The sequence below is a fragment of the Prionailurus viverrinus genome, chromosome C2 (genome assembly GCF_022837055.1).
Source record: "Prionailurus viverrinus isolate Anna chromosome C2, UM_Priviv_1.0, whole genome shotgun sequence".
NCBI lineage: Eukaryota > Metazoa > Chordata > Mammalia > Carnivora > Felidae > Prionailurus > Prionailurus viverrinus.
The window spans coordinates 92,146,306-92,160,868 of NC_062569.1; the positions used below are offsets into that span (position 1 = coordinate 92,146,306).

Consider the following 14,563-nt stretch of genomic DNA (forward strand, 5'->3'; position numbering starts at 1 on the left):
TATGTTATGTATATGTCTGTAAGGTCCATTTAATTTAATGTGTAGTTCAAGTACATTGTTTTCTTATTGCTTTCTTATGCTTTTATTGCTTTTCTGTCTGGATGACATATCTGTTGTAAGGGAATTGAAGTCTACCACCATTTGTATTGCTGTCTATTTCTGCCTTCAGTTCTGCGAACATTTGCTTAATATATTTAGCTTTCTGATACTGGGTGTATATATATTTACAAGTATTATATCCTCTTGATGAATTGACCCATTTATCATTGACCCCTTTACCATTGACCTTTTCTCTGCCTGTCATTACAATTTTTAATTAAAAGTTTATTTTGTCTTTTATTAGTCACCTTTGCTTTCTTTTGGTTACCATTTGCATGGAATATCTTTTTCCATCTCTTCACTTTCAGTCTCTGTGTAACCTTAGAGCCAAAGTGAGTCTCTTGTATGCAGCATATAGTTGGATTTTGTTTTTTAAATCCATTCAGCCACTCCATGTCTTTTGATTGTATAATTTAATCCAATTATATTTAAAGTAATTTTTGAAAGAATTTACTATTGCCATTTTATTAATAGTTTTCTGACTGTTGTGTGGTTCATTTGTTCCTTTCTTCTCTTGCTGCCTTTATGGGTATTTCAATTTCTGACGTATGGCTTTTCATGTCTTACATCATTTTAGTTGATTTAGTAGGTTGTAATTTTGAGTTATTTTGAGCATGACTCTTTGACATGCTTCCATTTTCTGTATGGATATTATTCTGCTATTTTTCTTAAAATGACTTTGTATGGAGATTGTGTTACTTTTCAGGTGCTCATTTTTGTGTTAATTTAATGTTGCTAAACTTTTAGAAGGACATTTATTTTGGATAGCCTTTCTAACTTCACAGAGTTCCCTCTTACATTGTTTTCCAATATTGGTTCAAATATGTGGCCATTGGATTTCTGAGATTTCCTGACTCCTTTTCTACTACCCCCAGCTCACTCTTTATCTGGATCTTCCTTTGTTGTCTGTTGACTCAGTTTTGATGCATTTTGGTTCTGCTCTTACTAGAGGCCCTGTTCTGAAAGAGAGCCATGACTCTTCAGTTTTGAGAGTTCATGGGACCCAGACTCTTTAGTCATTTTAAATCTTGCAGGCTCCTTGCTCTTATGTGTGTTGGAGTATGGATATACCTCCCTCTTTCAGCTGCTGTTCTTTAATTGGCTCAGCACATTTTCCAGTGAATACCCACTGGCTCTTTTGTGGTTCTCTTGGTTTATCTGTCACAGTCTTATAGCTTCTGTATGGCAGCATTATTTTACCTCTTTCCTGTTAAGGTTTTTGGATGGAGAATTAAATATACATAGGACAGATTAACAGGGAAAGCATACAGATTTATTTAGTATAAATTTTAAGTGACACTGGAGCCCTCATAAGGAAATGAAGACTAAAAGAAGCAATTAGAATGGAACACTTATATATTGAGTTGGACAAGGAGCAGTAAATTGTGATAACAGTACAAGGCAAAGGGGTAGTTAATCATGGAAAAGTGACTAGGAAGATAAGGATTCACATACAAGGTTTGTTTGTACAGATTCCTCTTGGCTTCAACTCCCCATCCCTGGAGATAAGAATGTTACTTTCCTTCTAATATAAGAAGGACATCTTCCATATGAGGTTTTGTATCTTGCTTTCAGGAAGAAAAAGGAGAAGTCAGAGCATCCTTCTTGTACCTGCTATTTTTCAAGTGCCTTTAGCTCAAAATAATCTTTAAGCCAAAGTGACAGATTTTGGGGTGGAACATTCTGTCACTCTTCACTTCCCTTTTCCTCCCACATCGACAACAATGACATGCAGATCTTGTGGCTGTTGGTGGTTTATCTATATCCATGTTTATTTTAGAGTTTGTGGGAAACTTTGTCACATTGTTTTTTTGGTAAAGCCTGTATATGGGTTTTTAGTTTTGTTATCTAGTTGCTTTGTCAATTTTTATGTGGGAAATCAGGAAGTTCCCATAATCTGTGCTGTTTGCAATCCCCATTTTTTCAGAGTCCCCATCAGTTGGTTGATTTTTTGTGTGTGTGTTTATTCCTGATGTGGTCTGAAAAATCTGAAGATAAAATGATTCTGTTTGATAGATTAGGTTCTGTTATGACTTTCTTTGATTAGTGCAAATCTATGTGCCTATTAGGCACATAGTTAATGGTGTTCATTTCTTTCACTAATGATTGCTATAGAAAATTCAGTCTTGAGAGTTGAAAACAAAGTTTAGTCTGTGTAATGGTGAGTTGTGATTTTTTTTTAACTGACTATAGTTATAAGTCTCACAGCTTGAATGAGTGGTTATGTATGGTCCTATATATTTATGTGTGGCCCTATGTTGCCTTTTTAGTAGTTATATATATAGTTATATGTGGTCCTATGTTGCCCTTCTAGGAGTGGTTTTCTTTTTCCTAAAGTTTCATGTACATCTCTTTTCTAAGTGTTATATGCTAGTTTGGTTATCCAAGATAACCTGTTATAGAAACAAAGACCTCACCACTTCTTTTTTAATTAAGGACCATGGTTGCCCTAAACATTATTACTGTTCTAAGTAGAAGAAAACTTTAGGGGTAATTGTTTTTAATTCAAGTGCTTATTTTGTACCAGAGCTTTTATATTTCTCCCTGCTGAGGCTTTTGAAGGCCAAATAACATTTTATCATTAAACATAAAATTTAGTGTAATTACTTATACTAGTGCTATTCACAGTCCAGTTCTATTTTGATTTTTCCTATCAAAACATTAATATTCTCACTTCTATGGACTAGCAGTTGACACTGATCTGAATGAATGAATGAGTAAATAATAAATAAAGGATGTGTGGGTGTATGTGTATTTATATATTTGTGTGTATTATGTGTATGTATATTATTTTGTGTGTATTATCTATATTTGTCTTTTTCTTCTTTAGTGAGTTTTTTTAGCTTATATCTTTTAAGGAATTATCCCATTTCTTCTATGTTGATGAATTTATGGGCATAGAATTATTTGTACTGTTGTGTTACAATATTTTAATGTATGTTAGATCTGTACTGATGTCTCCTTTTTCATAACTGATATTGATAACTGTGTCTTTATTTATTTATTTTTTTCTTGGTCAGCCTGACTAGAGCATTACCAATTTTGTTGATCTTTTCAAAGAACAAACTTTTTTTTTTTAAGTTTTTATTTTAATTCTAGTTAGCTAACGTATAGTGTTATATTTATTTCAGGTGTACAATATAGTGATTCAGCAATTCCATACATCAGAGGCACCTGGGTGGCTCAGTCAGTTAAGCATCTGACTCTTGATTTCGACTCAGGTGATGATTTCACGTTTCATGAGATAGAGCCTTGCATTGGGGTCTGTGCTGTCAGCACAGAGCTTGCTTGGGATTCTCTCTCTCCCTCTTTCTCTGCCCCTCCCCCCTCAAAATAAATAAACAAACATAAAAAGAAAATTCCATATATTACCCGGTACTCATTACAATAAGTGCATTCCTTAATCCCCATCACCTAATTAACCCATCCCCTCACCCACCTCCCCTCTGGTAATCATCAGTTTGTTCTCTATAATTAAGAGTCTGTTTCTTTATTTGTCTCTTTTTTCCCCCTTTGCTTATTTGTTTTTTCTTAAATTCTTCATATGAGTGGTATCATATGGTATTTGCCTTTGTTGGACTGACTTATTTCACTTAGGATTATACTCTCTAGTTCCATCCATGTTATTGCAAATGGCAAGATTCTGTTATTTTTTTATGGTGGCATAATATTCTTTTTTGTGTATATATATATATATATATATATACACACATACATATACATACATACACATATATATGTATGTATATATACATATATGTATATATTTATATATATACACATACACACATGTGTATACACATATATATGTATATATGTATGTATATATATACATATATATGTATATATTTATATATATACACATACCATATCTTGTTTATTCATCAATCTATGGACACACTTGGGCTGCTTCCATATCATGGCTGTTGTAAATAAACATAGGGGTATGTGTATCCCTTTGAATTAGTTTTTTGTATTCTTTGGGCAAATACCTAGTAGTGCAATTGCTGGATCATATGGTAGTTCTATTTTTAACTTTTTGAGGAACCTCCATACTGTTTTCCAGAATGGCTACACCAATTTGCATTCTCACCAACAGTGCAAGAGTGTTCCTTTTTCTCCACATCCTTGCCAACACCTGTTGTTTCTTGTGTTGTTGATTTTAGCTATTCTGACAAGCGTGAAGTGATAAACCATTGTGGTTTGATTTGCATTGCCCTTATGGTAAGTGATGATGAACACCTTCTTATGTGTCAGCCATCTCCATGACTTCTTTGAAGAAATGTCTGTTCATGTCTTCTGCCCATAATTTAATTAGATGATGATTATTTTTTTTAGTGTTGAGTTTTATACTAACCCTTTATAGGATATGTCATTTGCAAATATCTTCTCCCATTCTGCAAGTTGACTTTGCATTTTGTTGATATTTCCTTTGCTGTGCAGAAGCTTTTCATTTTGATATAGTCCCAATAATTTATTTTTGCATTTTCCCCCTTGTCTTAGGAGATATATCTAGAAAAAAGTGCAACAGCCAATGTCAAAGAGGTTACTGCCTGTGTTCTCTTCTAGGATTTTTATGGTTTCAGATCTCACATTCAGGTCTTTAAACCATTTTGAATCTATTTTTGTGTAAGGTATAGGAAAGTGATCCAGTTTCTTTCTTTTTGCATGTTGCTGTCCCGCTTTCCTAATGTTTTCCTCTTCCTTATTGAAGAGAGTCTTTTTCCCATTGGATATTCTTTCCTGCTTTGTCAAAGATTAATTGACCATATCGTTGTGGGTTTATTTCTCAGTTTTCTATTCTGTTCCATTGATCTGTGGGTCTGTTTTTGTGCCAGTACCATACTGTTTTGATTACCACAGTTTTGTAATATAACTTGAATTTCAGAATTGTGATGCCTACAGCTTTGTTTCTCTTTTTCATGATTGCTTTTGCTATTTGGGGTCTTTGGTGGTTCCATACAAATTGTAGAATTGTTTGTTCTAGTTCTGTGAAAAATGGTGTTGGTATTTGGGGGGGGGGGGTTGCATTAAGTCTGTTGATTGCTTTGGGTAGTATAGACATTTTAATAATATTTGTTCTTCCAATCCATGAGCATAGAATGTTTTTCCATTTCTTTGTGTCATTTACAGTTTCTTTCTTTAGTGTTTTATAGTTTTTAGAGTATAATTATTTCTCTTCTTTAGTTAGGTTTATCCCTAGGTATTTAATTATTTTTGGTGCAGTTACAAATGGGATTGTTTTCTTAATTTCTCTTCTGCTTCATTATTGGTGTATAGAAATGCAACAGATTTCTGTACATTGATTTTGTATCCTGCAGTTTTACTGAATTCATTTATCAGTTCTAGCAGTTTTTGATGGAGTCCTTTGGGTTTTTTTTTTCTTTTTTTTTTAAAGTTTATTTATTTTTTTTGGGACAGAGAGAGACAGAGCATGAACGGGGGAGGGGCAGAGAGAGAGGGAGACACAGAATCGGAAGCAGGCTCCAGGCTCTGAGCCATCAGCCCACAGCCCAATGCGGGGCTCAAACTCACGAACCGTGAGATCGTGACCTGAGCTGAAGTCGGACGCTCAACCGACTGAGCCACCCAGGCGCCCCCTTTGGGTTTTTTATATATAGTATCATGTCATCTGCAAATAATGAAAGTTTCAGTTCTTCCTTACCTATTTGGATGCCTTTTATTTCTTTCTCTTACCTGATTGCTGTGGCCAGGACTTCTATGTTGAATAAAAGCAGTGAGAGTGGACATCCTTCTCTTGTTCCTAACCTTAGAGGAAAATCTCTCAGTTTTTGATGTTGGCTGTGGGTTTTTCATATATGGCTTTTATTATTTTGAGGTATGTTCCCTCTACAGCTACTTTGCTGAAGATTTTTATCATGAATTGATATTGTACTTCATCAACTGCCTTTTCTGTATCTATTGAAATGATCTTGTGGTTCTTAACCTTCCTCTTATTGATGTGATTATCACACTGATTGATTTGCAAATATTGAACCATTCTTGTAGCCTAGGAATAAATCCTTCTTGATCATGAATGATTTATTTAAAATACTAATTTGATTTGCTAGTATTTTGTTGAGGATTTTTAAATCTGTGTTCATCAGGGATACTGACTTGTAGTTCTCTTAAGTGGTGTCTTTATCTGTTTTTGAAATCAGTCTACTACTGGCCTCATAGAATGAATTTGAAAGTTTTCCTCCCTTTGCTATGTTTTTGCAAAATTTTGAGAAGAATAGCTAAATGGTATTCTAGTTTGGTAGAATTCACCTCTGACTTGTTTTGCTGGGAGTTTTTGACTACTGATTCAGTTTCTTTTCTGGTTATCAGTCTGTTCAGATTTTCTATTTCTTGTTTCATTTTTGATAGTTTATGTGTTTCTAGGAATTTATCTATTTCTTCCAGGTTGTCCAGTTTGTTGACATATAGTGTTTCATAATATTATCTTATAATTGTTTGCATTTCTGTGGTGTTGGTTGTTATTTCTCCTCTCATTTGTGATTTTATTTGAGTCCTTCCTTCCTCCCCCACCCCCCCCCCCCCCACCCTTTGATAAGTCTGGCTCCTGGTTTCATTGATCTATGCTATTTTTTTAGTTTCCATATCATTTATTTGCTCTAATCTTTATTATTTCCTTCCTTTTGCTGGTTTTAGGTTTTGTTTGTGTTTCTTTTTTTTAGCTCCTTTAGGTATAAGGTTAGGTTGTTTAGTTGAAAATTTATTACTTCTTGAGGTAGGTAGGCCTGTATTGCAATTAACTTCCCTCTTAGAACTGCTTTTGCTGCATCCCAAAGCTTTTGGACCATTTTCATTTTCATTTGTTTCCATATACTTTTTTATTTCTTCTTTTGTTTCCTGATTAACACATTCATTGTTTAGTAGCATGTTATTTAAACTCCATGTATTTGTGTTATTTAAACTCCATGTATTTGTGTTCTTTCCAGATTTTTTCTTGTGATTGACTTGTATTTTCATAGCATTGTGTTCAATAACAATGTATGGTATGACTTCAGTTTTCTTGAATTTGTTTAGGCTTATTTTGTGATCTGTTCTGGAGAATGCTCCCTGTGCACTTGAGAAGAATATGTATTTGGGGCACCCAGGTGGCTCAGTCAAGTTAATCGTTCGACTCTTGGTTTCCTTTCAGGTCATAATCTCAGGGTTCATGAGATTGGGATTCTCTCTCTCCCTTTCTCTCTGCCTCTGCCCCACTCACACTCTCTCTCTCAAAATAAATAAACTTAAAAAAAAAAATCTCTTGTTACAGTCTTTGTTTTAAAGTCTGCTTTGTCCCATATAACTATTGGTACTCAAGCTCTCTTTTGACATCCATTTGCATGATAAATATTTCTCCGTGCCCTATTTTCAATCTGCATGTATCTTTAGATCTGAAATGAGTCTTCTCCTGTAGGCAGCTTACAGATGGCCTTATTTTTTTAAATCTGTTCTGTCACGCTGTGTCTTTTAATTGAAGTGTTTAGTACATTTACATCCAAAGTAATTGTTGATAGGTATGTATTTACTGCCGTTTTATTATTTGTTTTATGGTTGTTCCTGGAGATATTCTCTGATCCTTTCTTGTCTTTATCTCTTTCATAGTTTGCTGATTTTCTTTAGTGATATATTTGGATTTCTTTCTCTTTATACTTTGCATATTTTTTAGTGGTTTTTTATATAAGGGTACCATTAGGTTTGTATATAACCTCTTCTGCAGATAGCAGTCTATGTTACATTCAGCTAATTTTAGTTTGAACTTACTCTTTAAGAATCATCTTTTGGTTTTAGTGATTTTCTGTATTTTTCTATTTTCAATTTTATTAGTCTCTGCTCTAACCTGAATTTTTTTCTGCTTATATTTGTTTTACTTTGCTCTTCTTTTTCTAATTTCCTACAGAAGCAGCACAGGTTGCTGATTTAAATCCCTTTTCCTTTTCTAATATATGCATTTAATGCTATACATTTAAACAAGGATTATTTAAATTTTAGCAAAACCACATAGGTTATCAGGAAACCCTCCTGAAAGAATGGGGTTCATGAGGGCACATAAAAAGAAAAATTTTGTTACATCACAGGATTTATTTGACAAAGTAGGAGAGAATAATCTTCTGGCAGGGGAAGGAATGTTAGAAGTTCATGTTTGTAAATGAAATTATGATGAAAGAAAATGGATTAAAGGTAACTTATAAGACATTTTTACTTCCCACAAAACAATTATGTATCTGTATTTTATTTAGAAAATGTTAGTGGTGGTTATTTGAGTGCAGTGCAGTTGCCACTGAAAAGAACACTATGTGACTACACTGCACATACTCAAATGCCTTTTTAAAACAATTTTTTTTAATGTTTATTTTATTTTTTTTGAGAGAGAGAGAGAGAGAGAGAGAGAACATGAATGGGGGAGGGCCAGAGAGAGAGGGAGGACACAGAATCTGAAGCAGTCTCCAGCCTTTGAGCTGTCAGCCCAGAGCCTGACATGGGGCTCGAACTCACTAACCATGAGATCATGACCTGAGCTGAAGTCGGATGCTCTACCCAGGCGCCCCTCAAATGCCTTTTTAAATACATCATCATGCTTTTCACTTATAGATGATATAGTTGCCAGTACAAGAGAAGCCTATGTCCATTTTACTGTTTATGTTTTCTTTTCCTGCAGAAATGCTGAGCCGATTGTCAGGATTAGCCAATGTTGTTTTGCATGAATTATCAGGAGATGACACTGATCAGAATATGAGGGCTTCCCTAGACCCTGTGAGTAGCTCCGTCCTAAATTAAACTGATGAGACATATATTCTGTGTTCTTCTGAGGAAAAGGAAGATAGAAGGTTTTGAGCAGCCTCCATTGTGCTAGGTGGAAGAGAGGATTAAGAAAAATATTGATACTTTATAAATGATCCTTCTCCTATAAGTTTGTAGCCTATAAGCCACAGTGATGGGAGTCAAGTCCTGGATGAGATTGGAAAGATCTTTCTCATTGTCCCCTGAGCCTTGTTTAGTGCTAGCTAGATTGTTTTAACTTCTCCTCAGGTATATATCCTGTTCCCTAGGAAAGGTTTGAATAATAAGTGGCAGTACTAGGGCACCTTTCAGGTTTGAAGATATGTTTGCTATTGTAAATTTATCCACACTTATAGTTTGCATTGTATTTTCTGATGGTCACATAAGGAATCAAAAGAAGCCCTTTAGTTTTCTGAAAGACAAGCAGTATTGCCTAGTGGTTGAGAGAATTTTATTCAACTGCTCTCTTAAATTTAAATTTTGGGGTCTTCCACTTGCTAGTTTGTTATCTTTGCTTCCCTTTATTTTTCTCTTTGGTAAAATTAGGATAATCTCATAAATGAGATAATGTTTGTGAAATGCTTCACATTTCTAAAATACTCAATATATCTTCATGGCTATGATGATAATTATTGTCTCAGAGTTAGAAAGATTTCTTAAGTACGGAGGTGAGTTGGGGAAAAGATAAAATGATGTTGCAATGAAGGAACTCTTTTCTCTCGGTGCTAATGTCTTTTTCCTGGTGCATTGGCAACTTTTTGTCTAAATACTAGGCATTACCCCAAGAATCTGACATGGAATTTAACAATAGAACACAAGAGGATGTTCTGGAGCGCCTGGCTTATGCTGAGCAGTTGGTGGTGGAGCTAAAAGAAATCGTTAGACAGAAGGACATTCAACTGCAACAAAAGGATGAAGTTCTACAGGTACCATGGTTTTTCTCCTTTCCTGCCAAGCATTTGATAAAAGACAGACACAACATTCACTTACATTTTTCTTTTCACTTAAGTGATTAGAGAATGTGATTCTTATTTCCCTCATACTGTAAAATGATGCCTATTGAGAATAACTTTTTGTTATGTACTAGGTATGTGATGAATAAACATTTATATACTTACCATCATTGTTCTCTGACAGGAAGAAAGAAAAGCTGCTGATAATAAAATAAAAAAACTAAAACTTCATGCTAAGGCCAAATTAACTTCTTTGAATAAGCACATAGAAGAAATGAAGGCACAAGGAGGGACTGTCCTGCCTACAGAACCTCAGTCAGAGGAGCAACTTTCCAAGGTATGGTGACTGGATACAATACACATTTTCTGAGTGGAAAAGCCTCCCATTATAACAGATCTTCCCTAATCACAAAAATTTATGAAGTTACTACACTAAATGTTGTACTTTCTTATTGAGCTTGCAGTCTAGCTGGGCTCTGGGCCACACACAGATAGAATAAAAGGCCAACAGAAAATATATAAATGAAATGTGACCTAGGCCTTCGGAGTATTAAAAAAGGCTAACAGGAAAAGTATACTGGAGTGAGGAATTTAGATGGGAGAGGCACATACTTTTTGGTGGAATTTCATCTTTGGTTAGAATGTTAAACTACATAGTCTGTAAGGTTTCCACCAGCTCTGAATTCTTTTAGTCAGTGACTTGACATAGAATATTCTGTATCTTCATGTGGCCATATATTAGTGGATTAATGTTTCATGCATTGTAACTGAATCAACTAGATTGCCTTGGGCTCCGTGTGAGGGGTGCTTTCTTGGTTTATGACTGTCACCTGTCACCAGCAAAACAATTTAAGATCAGGGTTAGAGGAATAAGGAAAGTGGTGCCTTTTAAGAAAGAGTATTGTCCCAACACATTACTATTGCTTTTCTATATGGTTAAACCCCAGATATTCACGTTCAACCAGCCATTTAGTGAACAAGAAACTTCAGTTTTTTGAAGTCTAGCAAGGAGCTTTAGAATATAATGGAGGCCGGCATATCACATGTGCACATTGTAGTTGGCCTAGCCTTAACTCTGCCTAAGAGATCTATTTATTTTTATTTTCATTTTCTTTTTCTTTTTTTTAAATGCTTTTTTATTTTTGAGAGAGAGAGAGACAGAGAGAGACAGAAAGAGACAGAGAGAGACAGAGTGCAAGCAGCCAAGGGGCAGAGAGAGAGGGAGACACAGAATCTGAAGCAGGCTCCAGGCTCTGAGCTGTCAACACAGAGCCTGATGCGGGGCTTGAACACACAGACCGTGAGTTCATGACCTGAGCTGAAGTCAGAACCTTAACCAACTGAGCCACCCAGGCACCCCATTATTTTCATTTTCTTAATTCCACCTTGTTCAATGTTTTTAGTTTTGGGAAATGAGGTTGTAATTGATTCTCTAGGCACAACCCTTGGGGTCACTGGTTAGCTTCCTAGTACCCTGGTTAGTCTTTTTTCTCTGGATCTAATGCTCAGAAGACATTACTTTTCCATAGCTTTATTTAACTTCTCAAAACTTATTTTAGGAGCTTTTCTCATTCTTCTCAGATTACTTGTTCATCTAGATTCTTTTCTTAGTTCTTGGTTTTTCCTCTGATAATTGTTTCTTCTCATAGTTGTGGTACCAGCCTGTCTCCCCACGTTGCTTTGTTTCTTCTAACTTTCCCTCTACTATGTTGTTAGATTTTTAAGTTATCCATTTTATACTCTGCTTTTTTTTTTTTTTAAAGGCCTGAGACCACAACTTCATTTCCTTCTTCTGTTAAATAAGAGGGTTGAATTCAAATGATTTCTAAGTTTCAGCAATTAGTTATAGCAGCTTTATACTATTGGATACCCATTTACAGAGCTAGACAGTCTCTGGAAAGTATAGTCGAAGAAATGACAGCAATCCTCAGATGCTTGACAAAGTATTACGTAGAAGAAAGTATAAAATTATCTTGCGTAGTTCTAATAAGCAGACTTGGTTCATTTGAGGGTGGCGAATTCAGTAGGGAGGGAGAGTCTGGTTCAATCTGAGGAAGAACTTTTCGGGGGGAAAAAATAGACTTGAAAGATTTGGATTTCCCTTTACTGGGTCTTGTATGACGTTTTGCCCCTCACTTAACAGCACCTGTGTTTTCCTAAATTCTGTCCTCTGGTTTTTCAAGGCAGTGAGACTATGAATTTTCTATTAAGTTTTAGTCCTGTGTGGTGCTGACTGGTTTTGTCCTCAGACAAAAAAACCATAAAAATGGGAAACTCAGTATCATTCCTTCCAAGTATTGACTCCCTTCCAGTATCTTCCTGCTTTTGGTTGCCCTCTAGCATTTCCAAGTAGCTGTTTTCCTGTATTGTTCAGAGTTGATAGCTGTTATCTGATTGAGGATGAGTCTAGCAAGGAGCTACCTGGCCATACTAAAATGGGAAAACTCTAAGATTCCTTCCTGGTTGATAGGTCAGGTGTTATTTCTTGCTCCCATTTATGAAACTATAATCAAATAGTTATATAGGGCAAGTTAGAACAAAAGATCACATATGTATTAGTTGTAATTATTTTCAATAAATAACTTTATCTCCTGTATTTTCAGCATGATAAGAGTTCTACAGAGGAAGAGATGGAAGTAGAAAAGATAAAACATAAACTCCAGGAGAAGGAAGAACTAATTAGCTGTTTGCAAGCCCAACTTACCCAGGCACAGGCAGAGCAAACTACACAGGTAGGGGTGTTTAGTCACCTCATAATCATTAGGTTAATGAATCACTAAGGCCCAATGGATTATTATACCATAAATACATTTTTCTAGATACCCAACAGATGCTTACCTATGTATCTGTCAATTTTCTTTCTTCTTCCCTTTTCTTCCCTCACCAACTTCCCTTCCTTCCTGCCTAAGTCTAGTAATCGGTGTTTGCCATTCGTGGTTGACATTTGTGGATTCCTATTATGCTTTTTTAAAAAAAAATTTTTAATGTTTATTCACCCTTGACAGAGAGAGAGAGAGAGTGAGAGAGACAGAGCACAAGTGGGGGAGGGGCAGAGAGAGAGGGAGACACAGAATCCGAAGCAGGCTCCAGGCTCTGAGCTGTAGCACAGAGCCTGATGCAGGGCTCGAACTCACAGACCACGAGATCATGACCTGAGCCGAAGTCTGATGCTCAACCAACTGAGCCACCCAGACGCCCCCTATTATGCTTTTTTAATATATGGTTTCACATATTTTTTATTTCAGAAGAGTTTTCTTGAATTATATAGCTTGTAATATTTGGTATGTTTTCTTCTTTAAGAACTTCTATTATCTGTATTTTCCTTCTTTGATTATCTTTAGTATTTGTCACTCTTAGTTCCTTTTTCTTTCTTTCTTCACTGTAACTTTCTTTTTTTTTCTTACTTCACTTAAGGCATTCTGTTTTGTGTTTGTTTACTTTTGTGTTATTTCTTGTTTAGATTTCTTTTTCTGAAATTTCTAATTTTGATTTATGTTGTTCTTCTGTGTTTTATATAATTTTCTTTATTTTTTAACAACTTTTGAAATACATGGCGGGTTTGGTTTTTTATTTTATTTTATTTTTAACATGTCTCAGTTCTGTTATTATGACCTTTAAGAATATTATTCTGCTCCTTAGTCTTTTTTTTAATAATAACTTTTATGAAATTTAACCTTGATCCTTTTATGTTCCTTATTTTTGTGTGCAGTTAATTTGTCTAAACTTTTGGAGAGAGGCTTCGTTCAGGAGAACTTTATTTACTGAAGAGACTTTTCTCTCTCTCTCTCTCTCTCTCTCTCTCTCTCTCTCTTTTGTGTGTGTGTGTGTGTGTGTGTGTGTCTGTCCAAAGATCTGGCAGCTGGATTCAATAGTAATATAATGTAAACCACATGTATAATTTTCAAAATTTTGTAGTGGCTATATTACAAAAGATAAAGAACAGGAAGGTAAAATTAATTTCAAAAATATTTTTCATTTAGTCCAATATATTCAAAATATACATTTGAAATTAATATAGTTATTTTTGTGTATTTTACTTTTTCTTTTTTTGCACTGTCTGAAATTTGGTGTGTATTTTTACATTATGTCTCAATTTGGGTTACTAAATTCTCATTAGAAATACTTCATCTCTGTGTAGATTTCATAAAATTTCCAATTGAAAAAGTAGATTCATTTTAAGTTGTTCCAGACATACTTAAACGCTTTCCAATAACTGAACTGAGGGCTGAAACATCATTTTTCGTATGATCTGCATAGGTATCAACTGTGACTCATGTTGTCTGCATAAAGGATTCAGATAAACACATTGCAGTGTTACATGAGTATGTAGGAAAAAAATCATTCAAACTGAGTGAATCCACTGACACTGACTAGATGATGTATTTATTGTAATACTAGGAATAGCACGCATACTTCTTGTTTAACAATTCAAGAGTATATGACATGATGCAAAGAAGTGAAATATAGTTGAATTTAATGGGAAATAATTTGTACTTTAATTAAAATTAAATTATATTTATAATTAAACTCCTCATTTGCATTAGGCATATTTCAGGCCTTCTGTAGTCACATGTGGCTAGTTGATAATGAATTATACAACATGTGTATAGACCTTTTTCTTCTGTTTCTGTTATCTCTATTCTGCGTAATTTTTATTTCACTCCTAGAAGTTTCTTCTTATTTCCGGTCTGTGTCTTGGAAGGCAGCCCTGAATCTTGGAAGGCAGCCCTGATGAG

At 34.9% G+C, this 14,563-nt stretch overlaps 1 protein-coding gene across 7 annotated transcripts in view; it reads left to right on the forward strand.

Annotated features, from left to right (window-relative positions):
* GOLGB1 (golgin B1) overlaps positions 1-14,563 on the forward strand; it is a 90,743-nt gene that overhangs the window by 13,970 nt on the left and 62,210 nt on the right. For all 7 annotated transcript variants that reach the window (XR_007155830.1, XM_047876098.1, XM_047876099.1 and 4 more), the window contains exons 2-5: positions 8,753-8,847; positions 9,648-9,800; positions 10,012-10,164; positions 12,431-12,559. Coding sequence is in view for 6 of the 7 variants with exons in the window: in XM_047876098.1 (XP_047732054.1) it covers positions 8,755-8,847; positions 9,648-9,800; positions 10,012-10,164; positions 12,431-12,559 (528 nt within the window). In the remaining variant the exon portion in view is untranslated. The remainder of the gene's footprint in view (positions 1-8,752; positions 8,848-9,647; positions 9,801-10,011; positions 10,165-12,430; positions 12,560-14,563) is intronic.